The sequence below is a fragment of the Aythya ferina genome, assembly GCF_964211825.1.
Source record: "Aythya ferina genome assembly, chromosome: 1".
NCBI classification, from domain to species: Eukaryota; Metazoa; Chordata; class Aves; order Anseriformes; family Anatidae; genus Aythya; species Aythya ferina.
Genome location: NC_140296.1, coordinates 72,401,727 through 72,420,725, shown reverse-complemented (window position 1 = coordinate 72,420,725; position 18,999 = coordinate 72,401,727). Strand labels below are relative to the sequence as shown.

Below are 18,999 nucleotides of genomic sequence, written 5' to 3'. Positions count from 1 at the left end.
CAGCTGGTGACCGTGGAGGCTTGCTGTGGGGGCAGCGGCGTGGGTGGGGGTCTGCAGTCACACAAGGGCCTTGTGTGGACTCCAGCAAGAGTCTGCATGCGTTGGACAAGTTGCGCAATCAGAAATCTTAGTTGGTGTAGATGTGAGCGCTGAAGCAGCCCAGTAAAATTTTGCAAGGCCGGAAGAGAGAAGGAAATGGCTGCAAACCCATGGTGCTATTCTTAGAGATCCTTCTGTAGTTGAACTGTAACATGGCAGCTTATTTACAGCATTCAGATGCTGTCCCCTCCCAGGAAAGGAAGGGAATGGGTAAGTCCTTTACCTGGGCTCGGGCACCCAGAGCTGGAGTAATATTGAAGTTATGTGGGCACTGACATGAAATTCTTGGTTCAGATAGGTTATGATGCAACTTTTAACACATTGAATAAATAGGGCCTTATGGAATATTTTGGTATCTTTGTTATTTGGATTATGGGGTTTTTCCTTGACTTGCGGACAGAACAGGATTCAAGATGTGGGCAGTTATGGAGTAAAAATGTAATAATTACACGTACATATCTCCCTCCCCCCCCTGCCATTTTTGGAAACTGGGTGTTCTCAGTTTCAAGCTTTCCATCCTTGCAGTTTCTAAATTACACATACAGTTATTGACACTGATTTTTGGTTTGTGGCTTTATCATAGTGTTCGAAATCTAATCTACTGTTTTGGTGCAACAGAGCAAGGTTTAAATGGGGTTATCAACAGCAAGAAAAAATACTTGAAAGCTACCGTTCCTGAAACAAATAATCAGGAAAAAAAAAATAGTGTTTGCATTCCTTTCATTGTATTTGTGCTCTGCTAGGAGAAGTTTGATGCCTCACAGAAAACTGAGCAAGAAAACTACAAATCCCTTCCCACCCAAAGTACACGTGGGGTTGTGTACTGCTGAGCACAGAGGGTGGCTCTGGTGTGATTCTGCTTTTTGTGGTGTTACTATTTTCTGGTAGAGTATGCTTTCTGAGACACGGAAGTTTCACTGTCTGAGGGAATGTCTAAACATGATTGTTAACATTGCTCAATACTTTAAATGAGCCTGAAGAAAAAAAAAAAAAAAAAAAGGAAACTTGGACCTAAAAAAATGCACTGAACTAAAAGAGGATGTTGAAGGAACAATTAGAAACTTTTTTATTATTATTTTTGATGCATTGGTACTGCGGTGATATAACTAAACGCCCCCAAACTATATGAGGAAATAGTTCACCTCCTATCATGTCTGCACTGAGTTCTCTTCAGCGAGGGCGTGTTAGCTTTGAGGGTGTGATACAGCTAAGTCCCACCAGATTAAAACAAAACTCGGTCACCTCCTGACCTCGGATCTCCAGCCTGTGTTTCTCACTCGCAACAACCAGGGATTGAAGTTAATGAGCCTTATGAGTGTTCAATGAGTTCGGGATTAAGTTTTTAATCTACTATGGTGTTTCTAAATGTGCTCCAGGCAGTGGTTTGATTGCCACCTACAGCTGCCCAGGCGTGGTGTGCTGCAGCAAAAGGTGATGTATGCTTCACACTGGGAATTTGTACCGAAGCAGTGGATATTAGGGCTTGTACACTGAGTACTTTAGAAAGCCAAATGCTCTCTGCCCTAAACAGATTATTTTTAAAACAAAACCAGATAGCTCCATATAACAGTATTTTAACAATCACGTCAACTGGTCCTGGCTAAGGAAATTATTAATCAGTTGGAGTCAAAACCTGTTTTTCGAAAAAAAGTTCAGTGGTATTATTGCAAATGGCTTATAAGGGATGTAATGATCTATATATTACACAGAATGAAAGTGACTTTCTGAGTATAAATATAACATTACTGGCACTACACTTTTTGTAAGCCAGGACTGACAGAGTGAAGAGATGAGTTTGTAATTTTTTTAGTGAACATATCACAGTTTGAATGCCTTCAGAGCAGTAAACCATAGATTTTTGGTAACTGGATATGACTCGAAGAACTGAAAATTGAACACTAGTGTGCTATGAAATAGATCTCACAGCAGATATACAAGTGCTTTTTGGATGTATTTTTCCAAAGTAACATATTGTTGATGAATAAAGTCATCCAGTGTGAATACAGATGTCATCTAATCTTCTGCCTGTTAGAGTACTTTCATGCTAATTAATATCAGCACCTATGTGCCAGTCTTACTTGTGCATTCATAACTGGATTCACTGCATTACACGGCATGTGATTTTAACATTAAATAGTCTGCTTAAATTTATCAGGAAAAAGGTCAAGAAATGCAAAATCTGTGTTATCTCGATGATGTTGTACTTCCTAATTATATGACACAGATATTTAAAGAGCAAATAACCCAACTCAGAAGTTGTGTATACTGTCATCGGTAACATAACATGAGCATCTTGTAGCAGCTATGGAGTTCTTTGTACCCATTTTTAGACACATAATTTTATTCCTTCTGTATTTTTTTCATGGTCTCTTTTTGTCAGCTAGTCTTTTTTTTTTTTCTTATATACATTTATATATATATATTTTTTTTTTCATTATATGAAGTCGTCCAGCACTGCAGGGAGGGAGAAAAGGAATATTTTCAGATACAGACAAGTGAGCGTAAAACAAAGAAATAGGCGGGCAACATTTTAGCATGGATTTTAGCTTGAGCGTGCCCGTTAGAATTATCCTACAGTGACATACATTCTTACTCGTCTATGCACTAATTTAATGATTTATATTGGGATTTTTACTGTTAAGTGTAATATATATCCATCTCTTCCACCTCCATTTGCTAATTGAAACCAGTCACAAAATATTCCAGTGACATACAATTGAAAAGCATGATTTTTTTTCCAATATTCTAATCCAATTTTGTCTTTTTCTTCTTTTTTTTTTTTTTTTTAAAAAAAAAAAAAAGTGTATATATTTTTGTATACATATGTATGTATATATATGTACACACACATATATACATGTAATTCTGATACAGTGATAAATGGCTGTCTGCAGTTTATCTGCAGAAGTAATCTGCTGCTTGCAAATGAATTAGGGTCCGTGTTGATGTCAGGCTGGAGTGTCTTCCTCTGGATGCTGTGGTGGGGGAGACACTGAGAGCTCCCCGTCTGCTCCTGGTGAGGCTGGAGAAGGGCCCTTACCCTCTGGAGAAGCATCATTGCCGTCAAAGGAGGGTAGATGGTGTGGCTGGAGAATTTTTCTGCATATCCTCTTCATATTACCCGTGATAATGTCTAGCTCTGTTTAGTTGTAACAAATTTGGCCTTATCCAAATGCAGATCTTTCCTGGGCTGAACCTGCATGGGTCCTGCTCTGCTTTGCACAGGGTTGACCCCTGGGTGCTACCGTGCCTGACAAAGAACCCCTGGTGCAGGTACCCCGTGTATTAGCAGGGCAGCCCTTGCAGAAGATCAGCCTGTCAGTAAAACACTGTTTCTTTGTCTCCCCAGGCAAAAACAGGAATACCAGTAGCAGTGCCCAGAGCACAGGTGGCCATTAAGTGCTACAGGAGGCAGGCACATTAGCCAGAGCTGTGGCAGGCCTGTGGGTGCCAGTGGCACTGGCCAGAACAAAGCTGTGGTAACACTCAGCGCTGCCCCGTTTCCTGCATGGAAAATATCAAAAGATATGCTTGTGGAAGGGTCGTGGTTGCTGCTGCTCCAGCTCGCAGAGGAGGGAGGGCCTCGCTTTGCTCTCACGGCAGATGGCTGCATGCCTTTCACCCCCTGTGTGACTGCAGAGAAGCCCCTCTGGAAAGCTGAGTGGCCACAGGCCGCCTGCTATGATGGGGGACGTAAGGCTGGCATCTCAAGCCACCGCTGTGTCTGGGGACACGAGCACTCCTGCTCAGCGTCAGGCCTGTGTTTGAAATGCAGGCATCCTCTGTTCGTGGAAAAAGCCCTAGAGAGAGAAATATTGGAAACAGCAGAGAGCTGCTGAACAAGCCAGTGCAAGCTCCTAGTCTTTTGTTCTTCCAGATATTTTTTTTTCCTGACGTTTAAAGTCTTAAATTGCTTTATGTTTAAAAAAAAAAAAAAAAAAAAAAAAAAAAAAAAAAAACCTTATTCAAATGAGTTTAATTATTGAGCATCAAACAGAAGTTAGATGCAGGTGTACCTTTTTGCTCTTTCATGTGATGGTAGCACGAGTGCTGCAGACAGCGGCTGCAGCTCATCTGTCCTTTGAGAGGTAGCTCCGTTGGATCAGCCAGCTGTCAGCCATGCTTGATGAAGGGGCTGTGAGACCTGTCAGAATAAGCAAAGTATCATTTCCTCATAAAACGAAAAAGAAAAAGGAATCTCTCCCTGGAAGGCTGCATCACACCCAGAATATTTAACACAAAGCAAGTGATTGCAGGGCCGTTTGGTTTGGGGTGGATCCATGCCTCGAGTGAAATGGAAAGATCGGGGTACGTCTAGAGCTAGATGACAGCCGGGCTAGGCAGCTTGTAGGGTCCTGGAAACAGGGGCTGGGAGGTTTTTGTCCACAAGGTCACGTATCTCTGTAAGAAATGCAGTTTTCCCTTAAAATTTGGGAAAGCTATTTATAGGAGGTAATTAAGTGGAGGGTTAAAAATAGGATGTTGTGTCATGCTCCCGCAGCATTATCAATAATGGGACTCATTTTGTGAACGGTTGCATTTCTTTGGAGCAGCATGTGATACTCTCTAATTGCAAAATTAATAGCAGGTAATGATACTATAGAATGATGGGTTCTTATACTGAGGCATACTTCAAGAGCTTTTAATCTGTGTGGTAACTCAGTGTATTAAAAATCTTTGACAATTTTGATGAAGAGCAATTATAGAGCATACACCGTAGCTGCTTTTTGAAGTTAACTAATTCCCTGAGTCCCGTAGATCTGCATTAGATTAATGGCCTATAAAAATTTCATTTGAAAATAAGTTTTTCATGGAGGAATAAAAATGTCTAATTTCTTATGAAATCTTTCACAACAACTATCTCTCTCTACTGCAAGGTGGGTACCTTCCTTGTGAAAACTTTGGTACGTATTTCATGAAGAATAGGAAGGAAATTGAAAGAAAATGCACGAGCATGAGGTCGCTTCAGTGTGTGTCAAGAAAGAGGACAAGAGTCTGAAAGGAAATGACTTGTTCCCTAGAAAAAGACTATTGTGAGAGAATTAGACAGTTATACATAGTAGAGGTGAGACTTTTCTGTCTTTGGACTTCTGTATTCCATTTGAAACTCCTGACCTGCTCATGTTATCAAAGAAGAGAAAAATGAGTAAAATCCTATCTTTGGAAAATGAGTGCTACAGTTGTCTTGAAGACAAAAAATATGCATGTCACTTGTACCTTCTCATTCAAAGCTAGAACTGCTTTTAAAGCAGTTTTGTGTAAAGAAAACTGCCCCGTCCAGAGGTTCAGAGGGCTTCGATTAAACTCCCATCTAAAAGAACAGTTCTCTTTTAAAAAAACAAAACAAAACATGCAAAGGTATCTCTTCCATCACTGACTAGTGCTTCTGGAGGCAAGGTGGTGGCCCTGGGATGGCTGAGCAACACACAGCCATGGCCAGGAGCCCTGCTGTCCTCAGGGCCACCCTTTTGGGTGTGTATGTGGAGGGCCGAGGGGATGTCCAAATGGGTGATGTTCTGAGGACAGCCTTCACCACTGCTGGAACTCCTCACTGGGTGTGGGCTGGCCAAAGGAACAAATACATTATCCAGGAGTTGGTTAAAAGAGCATGGGAAAAAAAAAAAAAAAAAAAAAAAAAAAAAAAAAAAAAAGTATGTCTGAGAGGTAGAGGAAGGGATGTCAAGGCTATTTTTCATTTTTTTTTTTCATTAACCTACTAGCATCTGAGCATCATCTTGCATTAATGTTGGTGTTGCAATGGCTCCTGATTGTTAGTCACTTCTGAAGATTTTAATAATATGGAAATGTGCTTTTTAACATCTTGTATTTTAATTAATTGAGGGTACCTCAGGGTAGCTTTAAATACCAATTGGTTCATGTCCTGTGCTTCCTGTTAACTACATTTTTCCCAATATTCTTTAATCACTTTGTACCTCTCTTCCTGATTCTAATTACTGAAGCTTTGTGTATGATAACAAGCACTTCAATTCAGAAGTGATTGCACGGCTTTCTGAAGTGAAGTACTCCAAAAACTTTCAATTACCTTTCAAGTCCTGTATACCAACTCATGACTTCTGCTTACTTATTTATGTTTTATGGAAATACCATCACTCTAAAGCCATGGGAAGTGAAGGGGATGGTTGAAGTGGCAGCAGAACATTTTGCCTATTGGAAGAGGCAGATCTGAATGTGACCTTCAGCTGTATGCTCTTAAGCTTGATTGGAATATGGAAATTATGTTCCCTGTCTCTGGGAAGAGAGAAGGTGCAGTTTAAACTACTCTTAATGATCTTGCCAACTTTTTTTTTTTTTCTTTTCCTTTTTTAGAATGCAATGTAGTAAGGAAATATTTAAAGAATCAAGTTTTCTGATGTATCAGTTGCCCAGTTGCATCTTCCCATCTGTGCTCTGAGCACAAAATGATGGAATAACTAATTTAATCTTTTAATAGTATTTGCTCAGAGTAAGAGCTGTTAGAATTTATAGGCAGTAAAAACCGAAGCTATAACAAAGATATTGGGATTTGTGATACAATATCCTGTGATATCTAGGAGTACAATAGCACTGTCTTGCAAACTATAAATAAAATACTGGTCTTTTGAAAAATCATCATAGTGCAAAGTATGAATTGTTTTCTTTTGACTTTTTAACTCCTGTAGTAAGACGCTAAAAAGCAGATAGCTATATTTTACTTTTGGTGTGGATTTCCTTTGACCATAAGCAAGTAAATTGATCACTCTTTGCTTCAGCTTCTATATGTGAAAGTGTTGACAAATGTTTGATTTTCTGCATTTGGGTAGTAAATATTCTCCAGACTTCAAGGATTATTACAGAACCTTTCTTCCACGAAGGTTGTGGGGGTTTGGCTGCCTGGGTTGATTTATGCATGATCTGGTATTAAATCAAGATTAGCATCTGATTATTGTCTATTTGTGTGTTTTTTCATTTGTTTGTTTGCTTCTTCTTCTTGAGGATTCTTTCTTTTGAAACAATCAGTCCAGCATTAATAGTGACACTTCATTTATAATGGAGTAATAGACACTTGAAATGATAGAAAAATAAAAAGGATCTTCAAAGAGCAAAGTCACTGTTGTCATCCTGGGTTTTTGGACAAAACTATAACCTAAATGCTAATTTTTCACAGGTAGACATGAAATGTTAGAACTTTCAGAATTTTTGTGGCATATTTCATGCAGACAACAACAGCATTTATTTATTTATTTATTTATTTATTTATTTTTTTGATAGCTGAGTTATGAACTTTCTGAGAGAAAGCATTTTCTGACATTATTTACATTTTGTCTTATTTTCTATTTATTTTATATCTATTTTGCTTCTTACAAACTGACCGGCAGCTTTCTGAGCATGATAAGGAGGAATACTACAACTATTGGTAACTTCTAGAGGGTGGGGAAGGGAGCAAAGTCTCTTTAAATGCCAAATGTTTGGTGAAACTGGAAATGGGAGTTATATGGGGAAGGCTTTTTTATGCTCAGGGTATAACTGATGAGGCAGTCAGGCCCGACTGAGAGCAAGAACTTGAAGCTGTTTCTTACCTCCTAAGGGATGTAAACAGTTCTGAGATAGAGCTACATTAGTTGTTTGTAACAGCTTGAAGCCTGGAGAATCTTTGGTTCCTGATACAGAATGAAAAATTCTTCTACTGCCTGTAACTTTTGCAGGATGGGAAAATTCATTTTACAGGTACTAGACTATGCAGAACTATTTCCATTATCCGTATTTTAATCTTCTGGGATGAGCTCTTCTTTTTCATCTCTTATTTCACAACAGGAAAAAAAAAACATGATTACAAGATGACATGACTTAAAGAGCATTGGGAAGTTTTACATAAAGTGACATTGCCTAAGGTATTGCACAGTTACATTTGCCCAGAGGGAGGGAGTATGGGAGTAAGTATCAGTAAATCTGTTCAAAAGATAACCAGATGCTTTTTCTTAAATTAAAGATACACCTGTATATAACTTCCCTATCTCTAGTGTGACTGGAGAGAAAGAGAAGAAAGCCAAAGAGTAAGATTTAATAGGTAAATATATAAAAGGAATGAAAGATAAGCAGGGCAGAGAATACATGGCAAATGGAAATCTGTCTTTTTCTATTCTTGTGATAGTATTTTCCCATGTAAGAAATGATATGGGTAAATGGTTTCTTTAAATATATGCATATGTAGGGAATGTTTACTTTCTTTTGGTATTTAGTATTGAGTTCCCTTCGTTGGTATTTTTAACAATTCCATTGATGTTTAACATGCAGGGTGTGGCTATCCAGTGTCTCTAAATAATTATCAGGGTTTCCTCACATTATTGCAATGACCCTGTACTTGTTGTCCTCCATTTTCTCCCAAGTGAAAGAGTTTTGTGGCCTCATCCTAGTCCCCAGTTGGCATCTGTCCCCAAGACAAAGTGATTGCATAGTTCAGGAAAATATGCCATGTGCGGTGTATTGCAAGTGAGTGTTTGTGTGCCAAGTATTCTTGCACAAGTTTGTCAACATGTATCAGCCTTTATCTGAAATATTCTTGTTACTTGAGACCAGTGTTTCTCCAGCAAAAACTGGCTCAAGCCTGGAATAGCAAATATGTTTAAGATAAGGAGTAGCGTGCAATGGCAGATGTTGCTTGCTGTTGATGGGTCTTGCTTGATGCATGGGACTTGCAGAGTTGTAACTTTACAAACATAATTTATACTTGTAGATCTAAGGCAACATTTCTGCCTTTTCTTTCTCTTTCTCTTCTTAGCCTCTTCCTCTGCCCCTCCCAGGGATCTAGTGCTCTCCAGTTCCTACAACTGCATGCACTCATGCAGTTGGGAATTTTTCTCCCAGAGCAGTCTGTGGGCAAACCTGGATTCCTGATTAATTTTTAGCAGATTTTAATAGCACACTGTGTTATTTCCCAACTGTCTGATTTGTATAATGGTGTGTTCAATCTATCTGTTTGGCACTTGGAAAAATCAGATTCAAATCTGTTATCTTGAGATGAGTTTTGGCTAAAGGAACAAAGTGCCCTAGCATGGCAAACGTGGCCAGGAGTGAGATCTAGGACTCAGAACCTGCACCCTCCCTTCTCTTTCTGCTTTCTTTTACCTTAGGGTAGCTCCATATTGGTTGGGATCAAATTTCCTAGTAACTCTCTGTCAAAATCAGCCTGAACTTGTATTGTAAAAAGATCAGATATATGCCTCATCAAAATAAATTTCAATGCTGCTTTGTATCCCTTTGTCTCAGAGAAACCCAGTTCAGAAATGGCAAAAAAACTTCCCAAATTAACCATCGGCTTTGGTTTTCTCCATTCTCAACCTCCTTCTTGAGGGTGCAACATTCAGGATTCTTGGTGTGATAGATGAAGCTGACCACAGAAGGTCTACACAGACACAGTTTATTGGAGGAAAAGGTTTTTCACAGTCAGAATGAAGACAACTCAAATTAGTACTGAGAATTACCATATATATTGTTTTTGAAAACTGCAATTATCTGTTTCTCTGTGCAGCCCTTCTGGCAAGTCTAGCAGTTTCCAGAAGACTGGGATCAATATTACTGAGGATCCTATTTGACAAGTAAACCAAGAGCACTCGGACTCCAGCACAAAGATGTGTACAAATGCAGCTTCCCTCTGCTCTCCTCACCAGGCAAAGCTTTCCCACTGGCCAACACTCCAGGCATGTGCTCTAGAAAACAGAGCACTGAAAATACGTGTGCAAGGGCAGAGGAAATATTTTTTCTCTTGATTTTGGCAGTAGTTTTCCAGTCGATGGTTACGGTGCCTTGACTTGCACCATCTTTCCACCACCAAGCCTTGGTTGATATGAATCCGTAAATAGCATTTGGCCAAGCTGTCTGTGCAGGTCACTTTGCTGGGCTTTTTTTTTGCCTTTTGGGCAATACCACTCTAGAGAAATTTATGATTCAGGTACACAAAATTTCTTAGAGCTGTGTCTCTTCCAATTAAATACTTGGGGGAAAGGAGAAAAGAGGGTGTTGAAGCACTTGGAAATGACCTCTTCGCAACAAAAAAGCCCATGCCTTTGAGAGGTTGATAATCCCTTCTCCTTCCCCGACCCTACCTTATGCACACACTTCTCCCTGTTCCTGCATTCATCCCATCTTTCCAGGAATCACTGGAAGAAATGCAGATAGGTGTGTCATGCAAATGACTTTTTTGGTGCTGCATTCCACCCCCATCCCCCACCCCTCCACCCCCCAGTGTTGCTGGAGAGATCTGTTATCACAGGACTTGGGTTTCTGAATGCCAAGAGCTGTTGCTCTGAAGAGCTGCTTTATTTTGGATAGCATTATTTGTCTTTACTAAAAGATCCATCTTTCTGTCCTGTGATGGTGGTGTTGTAACTCTCTTCTTACTACCGCTCCATTTTATTTTGCATCTTTCCTAATATGGGGATTTCTTTTAGCACAGTTCGGCCTTACTGTGGACAGTTTTGGTACGCTGTTGTGACAGTGAGCTCTAATAACATGTTGCCTATGCAATACCTCACAGAGCTTTCCAATGCATTCATGATAGATAGAATGGGAGGGAGGAGAAGCTACTCTGCTTATTAATCCTCTGTAGTACAGCTTTCCCTTGTGTTGAATAAATCAGATGTCCAGGGACAGGTTCTGAAATAGGTTTTGGAAACTTCTTTCTCTGGCTTCTATGAAGGGCTTGTCATCTTCCTTGCAAATGTTATCGCTTTGTCCCTATAAGCAAACTGGCATGTTTGTCGAAAAGCTGAACAAATGCTGTAGCCTTACAGCAGGCTTAAATTTGCTTTTTTGTTTGTTTTAATTGGCAATTTAAATAATTGCATTAGTTTGGCTCAGCTGATTTTTGCTGCTAAATCTGAAGAAATATTGATTGTTCCTGTACTGATGAGGTCGGGAAGAGATGAGGGCACACATCAGCTCCTTAGCAGGACGAGCATGCTGGTATAGCTGCTGTAGCTCCCACTCTCCTGTTTTTTTTTTGCCATTTACTGCCTTGTTGCATTTCAGCTGCTGGTCCAGGCTGCCACGGTAGCTGTTGGCTTGGCCGATGGCATTCCCAGTCCAGGCAGCCCAGGAGAATTGCTGCTGCTGGCACAGTGACTGACAATACTGCTCACGTCCGGGGCCTCTGCTGTGCTGTGGGAATGTCAGCCTCACAGTGCATGGCCTGCATGGGCCTTCCCCCTTAGGATATCCCAGGCTGAAACGTGGGGGATGGAGCTTTTATGAATTTCCAGCATTGGTACACATGACTTGTTACTTGTGGCCAGGTTCGTTGGCGCTCAGTGCCTTGCAATCCCTGTGCACCTTGTGAAATGGTTAAACAAGAAACCTTGTCTTACGGACCCAGGGTTTTTGCTGTGGTTTTGTTGAGTGCTTGTTCACAGCCTGTATTCCCTATCGGTCGGTGTGTGGGAGGCTTCTGAAATTAGGTCTTCCCCTGTGTGCTGAAGTTCTTACAGCTATCAGGCTGCTGTTGTTCCATTAATAGCACCTTGAGATACGATGCCTCTGTAGGGCAAGGGACACATTTCCATGGTTTGGTTTCTCCGGCTGTTCTGGTTCTTCAACACCTTTCCCTTCCCATCAGTAAAGGCAGTACCGGCCTGTCTCCAGTTCCTCTGTTTCTTTGTGACTCCTGACTTTCACTTCTCCTGTGAAAGCAAAGCAAGACAAAGACTTGGAGGTACAAATTTTCAGTTGTGCACGGAGACAGATGCTCATCCTGGGCAAACTGGTCACACTTATACAACGTGTCCAAATGATGGTCATGTGCAAGTGGGTCTGCATGTGCGCATGACAGTTCTTCATGAGCGGAAAGCCAGATGACTGGGAATTGCTGAAACCAGCAGGATGCCACTTTACAGAAGGACTAGTCGGGCTGGTTGCCACCTACCTGGTTTCCAGCCTTAAAAGCCTTCAGTCTTGATAGCATGCTGATGTTCCTTAGGAAAGTGATAGGAAGCAGCAGAGGCAGAAAAGATTTTGGTGTGCAAATCCAGGAGGCCCATTTGCATTTGAAAGATCGTCTGCACAAGCTTCAGACTTAGAGCTTCCCAAATGGTGAGAGCTTGTGTCATACCAAAAAAAAAAAAAAAAAAAAAAAAAAAAAAAAAAAGTACACACACACACACACACATATATATATATATAGGCTGGTTTATTCCTTAAGACTTGAGTACCCAGAATTGTCTTCTGTCTTATGTACCTTTTCTAAGTTCTGGTGTGACTTTTTGAGTCTGGACCCTGTGTCCTTGATTTCTGCCAAGACAGACTTTTATGGACGTGTTCCTATAAGGCTCCAACAAATGCCTGTTGCTGGAAGCTGTGTAGATTCCCCAGTCATCTGTCTACCTATTGCTTCTTTCAGCATAAAATGATTTTTTAATTTTTTTTTTTACATCTGCTTTGAAAAAGACATTACTGGCTATAATCTTAGCACTGCCACAGTGTAAATTGGGTGAAAAGAGTTGGAATATTTTGGTATAGGAAAGCATCCTCAGTAATTCAATAGTAAATTGAATTATATGAATTTTTTAGCCAACTAGAAAAACTCGACTGTGCCATGTCCTGTGGTGTTAGATGAGGAGTGACAACTACAGTTTGGCCTCCTTGTCTCACTCAGTGCTGCTATAAAGGAACAGCTCCAAATGTGGTACTGTAACTCTGTCATCAAACTAAATATTCATTGTGGCTTCTTTTCTTTTGCCTTTTTTTTTTTTTTTTTTTTCCATCTGTGGTTCTGCCAGTTACCTTCAGGGATAGTATTTGCATGTAAATTATTCGGTTATAGGAGGAAGGAAAAAACTAACTGTTAGGATTTGTCTGCAGGGTCTCCTCAGCATAAATGTGACTGAGGTCCCTGTGCCAAGTGCACGGTTCGGGAGGTGCAGGCTTGGTGCCTCTCAGGTAGCCCCTCTGACCAGCTTGTCAGATGCCTCCAGCAGTGCTCGTCTGTCTTGCCTGATCAGGACTGGAGACCTATTTAGACAATCTAAATTCTGCCTTTGGCCTTCGATGTCTTAAAAAGAGCTTTTAATGAGGAGGTTAATGTAAAGATACTACATGTTAATGTCCACATGACTCATAATATTACACAAAAGCAGATGCTGGATTAATAGGTTGAGACACAGGACTTAAAAACAAACATTTGATGCAATTTGCTTTGTACGTTGTAATAAACTTTTAATACATTTTTTTTTCTTCAAACAGGCTGTGTTATAAAGAATACCAAAGCAATCAACTTTTGAGGAGAGCTCTTTTTCTGGAATGTGCATTGTCTGTATTTATGTAGCACATTTCTCCAAAGAAGACAATTAGCTTAATGACTCTGGTTTGGTTTGACTACTTCAACCCCCATCCCACTTGACAACTAACCCCTATTCCTACCCTGGAGTTGAGACTTTGCTGGCAGGAACTGGTCACTGGTACAAGTCTGCACTCTGCTTTCTTTCTCTGTGGTCATAGCAGTTGCAGAGACATCCTGAAAACCCTCAAACTCTCTTAAAGAGCCTCTCAAAAGTTAGTATTTTTTAAAATTACAGAATTGCCTTAAATTCATCATAATACCAACTGTGTGTGAGGACATGTCTGTACATGGAAGTTATTTCAGATGAAGGAAAAGTATATTTAAAAAGGACAATTATTATTTTAAGATAGTATCATATTTATTACAGAATAATTCTGCTTTTTTTTTTTTTTTTTTTTTTTTTTTTTTTTTTTTTTTCTGCTTTAACTTAATCCACTTGCAAAGTAGATAAGCTTATTTCTTCTGAATACTTTGAGGTGTAGACAGGACCATCAGCCTGGGAGAAGCCTCTGTCAGAATTTGGCTTGATAAATAAGAACTCAAAGACCGCAGGCTAGTTTCTTCGAACACAAAGGGAAATTAACAGCCAGTGCTTGGTCAAGGTTTCTCATTAGCACTAGGGCTGTGCAGTTCTCATGTCCCACGGTTAAATCAGTGGAGCTGCACCCCTGTAATTGAGATTAGTATCTACCTGCTTACCAGGAGCAGAGGCAGAGGGAGACCTGGGATGTTTTAAATGAGGTGCAAGAAGTGCCAGAGAGCATCTCCCTGCCGTGCAAAGCCAGGGGTCCAGACTGCCTTCTGCCCTCAGGGTCTCACCAACCTCTGGCCAATCTGGCATGCAACATAAAACAGCGTCTGCTGGGAAACCAGGCTGTGCCCAGGGCTGTTTTGGAAGTTTTTTGTTATGTTTTGTTGTGGAAAAGGTGTTTTCACAATGAAAAGTTGTTTCACAACCCTGTATGTGATGGTCGACTTCCAGTAGAAAGAGCACACTGATGGGAGATGGGCTTGTATTGTAGCTGTGGTTGACTTATGTGTACAGCCTGGGTTTGGCCTTGACTCTCTGAGTTGTAAAAAGCAGCAGCAAATCAGCAAATTGTCTTCACAGATGTCTTTTGTACATTAAGGTATCTGTCTTGCTGGAAACAGTACACCCTTTCCACAGATTAATGAGTTTAAGATTAATAAAAAAACTAAACTTGAGAATTAGGAAGGGTTGTTGTTTTCTTTTGTTGGTGGTGTTGGTGAGTTTTGTTTGTTTCTGTTTGCTTTTCTGGAAGATGTGTTTCAATTTTCAATGTGTTTCCCATTTTGGATTAAGTCAACCAATATACTGAGACACTGTAGTGTTCTGTCTATTCAAAACCATGTTCTCTGGAAGTTGTATATTGTACCTACTGTAAATAAAGCAGATACTGGCCATTTACATTTATGTCTGTAGCCCTCATTTCTCCTTCCCCAGGTGTTCTGTGATATAGGATCTCACTGAATGCATTTCTGCAATAAAGCCTGTCCGTCTGTTTTGATCTGCCTTGCAAGCTGGTAACGTACCTGATTTGAGTGGCCATTGGGACCAACCACTGCCATTTTCTTTGCATTTTATCCTCATGGATAGGATAGGAGCAAACATTTTATTTCACTGTCCTCTGCTAAACCCCACTTTGTCATAGCAATACGTGCTATCACATTGCTTTACTGACTTCTCCTTCATGTTACCACCTCTTCCCTATTCCTGACTTCTTTTTCTCCTTTTCTTTCTCTCATTTTCTTCTAAATGAATTAATTTTGCTCTGAAATAAAGCTTCTTATTCACTAGATGGGTATAATGGTGCAGTAACTGAAAATGAATGATAGCATGTGTATGCAATGTGTAAAATACAAATCTCAGGTTGGCAAGGTGGTGAAAGGGGAAGAAGCAAGAGGAAGCATGGGGAGCTGGAAGAGGAGGAGAAGGTACTCACGCCTAAATAAAAGCAATTTCTTTTGAGGAAATACCTTTTCTTGTTGCTGGAGTGTTTATTTTTTTCATTTATAGTGAAACAAACAAAAATGGAAATGACTTCATTGTCCTTTTTGCTTTGGATTTTATACCCAAATAGGTGAAACAGTGTGATAAGCAGGAATGGAGTTATGGGGAAGGAAGCAAATGTTATGGTTGTGTAGCTTGGTTTACCAGCTATCATAGGTCAATTTTCACTATAGTTTATGATTTGATTGATTAAAATGTAAGAGAATACTTAGTGGACTTATTTAGCTCACATTTTTTGCCTTCTAGTTGGCATTCTCTTTATAAGCACATGCACACATGCAGAATTTGTACGTGTTGCTGTCATGCCCACAGTGGCCTTTCCTGCTCTAACATGAAAGCAATGCTAATGTTCCTTGTCTGAATGTAAGCCTATTCAACCCTTCAGGGAGCGCCGTAGAATGGGTCTTTTGGTGTGGACTCAGTTGGACTAAGGAGTGTTTGCTTTGTAAGAGGTGCTTTGAAAGTGACTTGAACTTTCTGAGCTAACAGACCTGAACCAGGATATAAGAAACATTAGTATTGGTGTGGGAAGGTCATATTTCACTTCTCAGTGAAGTGCTAGAGTTACTTTTTGGGGAAGAAACTTTTTGGGGAGAACCCAGAATTTGAATCTCTGATACAGTGCATTAAGAGGTGCCTCTTTGCTCCAATACATGCCATTTTCCTTCTCAAAATCCCATCAGTTCTGGAGCCATTCTTGCTCTTTTCCTTGTAGTTTCTTTCCTTGCCATTGGTTTCAGGGTTACCTGCTGCCTATTTCCCTGTTGCTGGGTAAGAGACCTGTCCACTTTCACCTCTCCGTCTTTTCCAAGGAATGTGTTCATGTTTTCTCGTTGTCTAAAATGGCAACCATGTTGAACAATACACGCATATTCCTCTCCTTTTTTGGGTACCCAAATTATTCAGGCACTGATTTTCACTCAATGGCTAAAAAGACTGGAAGTTACATCCTTGCCAAATTTCAAATGTATCCAGTCATGCATGAAGCTTTTCAAAAACTTGGATTACAGTGGAAAAAAAAAAAAAAAAACAACACAATAAATTCTTCCTCTTTATTTATTTCCTTCTGCATTTTTAAAAAATGCAATAACTTTTTTTTTTTTTTTTTTTTTTTTTTTAAACTCTTCACTGACTGAAGACAGACTAGGAACACATTCTCAAAACATTCTCTAAAAAAAGCTAAGATCAATATAATTGGAAAAGACTACACAGAGTGGAAAATTTAACAATTATTTAATAACAGGTCTAACTTCAATTTCTAAGCCTAGCTATTGAAAAAAAAGTGTAGGCATTTTATGTAGACTTTATTGTGATAAATATTTTTGGTGGAAATTGCAGGGCTGCTTATGTAACTAATTGGAAACATTTGAAAGCTCTTGGCCAAGGTTTTTTTAGCACAAATTATATTTATTAGGATACATAAATGCAATAACATCACTGTAAGAGGAATTAACTTTCAAATAATTGCAAATAATTCCCACTCTACATGGATGGGAAGAATCAAGTAGTTACCTGAACAGAACAGAAATTCATGTTGAATTGTACTGGAAATAACTGTGTATTTAAGAAAAAGTGAAATCTGGGAGTTGCTATGAAGAAAGAACCTTGTATCAGCACTAACTCTGTGTTTCATAACTATACGAAATATGAGACTGTGTTATACAACAAAGCAATCCCCTAAAAACCTAGAAATCAAAACAGAAAGTCCTTTGATAGATGAAAGTCAGCATCGTTTTAACATTTGTTACTTATAACATTGCCTACAGACACTGCACTGTGGCAAAAGGAAACATTCAGCGCCGTTTCCCCTGTACAAATATCAAGCAGCTTGTTTTAAAAAGCAAACAGAAACTCACCTTGGTATCCTAAAGACCACACGGGATTCATATGAAAGATTTGCCAACTCATCAAAAATCATATTTGATATTTGACCTAATTTATGCCAACCCCAAACAGTTAAATTAAACCACCTGCGTGACAACCTTTGCTCTCATTTGGCTGGAGCGCTCACGGTAGAGCACGAACGTTTCCTACCAGGCTGAGTTGTGCAATCTGCACCCATGCATCCACTTGCCTTTGTGGCACTGAGGAACATGGTGAAGTGACGGGACCCAGTAGGGCAGGTTGATGGCTGGGTTCCACCATCTTGAAGGTGTTTTCCAACCTAGATGGCTCGAGGGCTCTCCTTCCCAGGCATCCCTACAAGGACATCTCTGAGTGAAGTTTTCACATCATCCCCTCCACAATGAGGGCAAAAGCAACTCATTTTCAGCATCAGTACGGGCTGTGGAGTTCCACTGCCTGTTGGCTCATTTTAAGGCTCAGTGGGAGGCAGGGGTCATAGTCTTTGCCCACCCTTGGCGGAGGGGTTAATCTTCATCTCATGAATTTGGAGCACGTGCCCTACCCAGCTGGCCACGTCTTATCGTTGGTTCAAAAGCACTTGTGAAGGTGCAGCCTTTGTGCAGCCATCCATGGGCAGCAGAAATGTTGGCTTTGGTGGTGAGGGCCTGTGGTGTATGGGAAAAGCAGATTTGTTTTTTAATGCAAAAATTGGTTCCTAATTTCTTTGGGGGCCAGGAGCCTGCAATTTTCAACAAGCAGAGTACTCAATTATGCAATTAAATTAGGTAGACTGGCTTCTACCCTTGCTTGGACATGTCTTCTTTGGCTGAGCTTCTTACTGTGTCCCCCATACTCCTGGTGAAGTGAATGTAGGACTCTGTCCTTTGTCATTCAAGAAGCTTGCAGGATTTTATGCTGCCAATTGAATTTTTTCCCAGCGTGCAGGAAATAAACAATCCCCAAGCTGACTTGTAACAGCTGTCATGCTGCTCCATAACAAAGTTAAGGTAAAAATCTTGAAGGGTAGATTATTATAGGATAAAAAAACGCATGCAAATAGAAATGAGTAACTTTCGGGTCTGAATTGGATGTTTATCTTTTGCATCATCAACCTCAGTCTTTCGTGAGCTGCTAGTACTAGAAGATTACAGTGCAGTAGATGACACCAAATATTCCGTACCTTCTATTCCCACACAGAGCTTGCTTTCAACATTGTTTACTGGCCTGGGTAGAGTGGTCTGTTAAGTGTGTGCCTCTTCCAAATGCATCTTAAATTCTTAATCAAGTTACTACTGTGAACTAACCTTACATTATTTCTTTTTCTTCCTATAGCTTTCCCTACACAAAATGGAAAGGTTGCTATAGTGACTGGAGGTACTAAAGGAATTGGCTACCAAACTGCGAAGCATTTGGCAAGACTTGGCATGCACGTTATAATAGGTACAGTCATTATTTTCCTAATATTAATATATTTATTTGTGTTTCAGAATATAGATTTTTTTTTCTTTTAAGGAAGATTTTCTTTCCAGTACAATTGTAAGTATGTAAGGGGAAAGCTCATGAGGGGAGGAGTTTTTCTAGCTTTTATCACAAATAAAGATTTGCTTTCTGTTTTGCTTTGCAAAACTTTATAGAGAAGTGGTTTATTTATTTATTTTTGTGCAAAACCTGGAAGACTTAAGCTACCTTATGTTAAAAGCCAGCAATTATGTCATGA

General features: G+C 40.0%; 1 protein-coding gene across 1 annotated transcript in view; it reads left to right on the top strand.

Annotated features, from left to right (window-relative positions):
• Window positions 1-18,999, top strand: part of DHRSX (dehydrogenase/reductase X-linked) — a 173,745-nt gene that overhangs the window by 19,189 nt on the left and 135,557 nt on the right. The window contains 1 exon segment of the mRNA XM_084505905.1: window positions 18,615-18,722. Coding sequence (XP_084362031.1) covers window positions 18,615-18,722 — 108 coding nt within the window.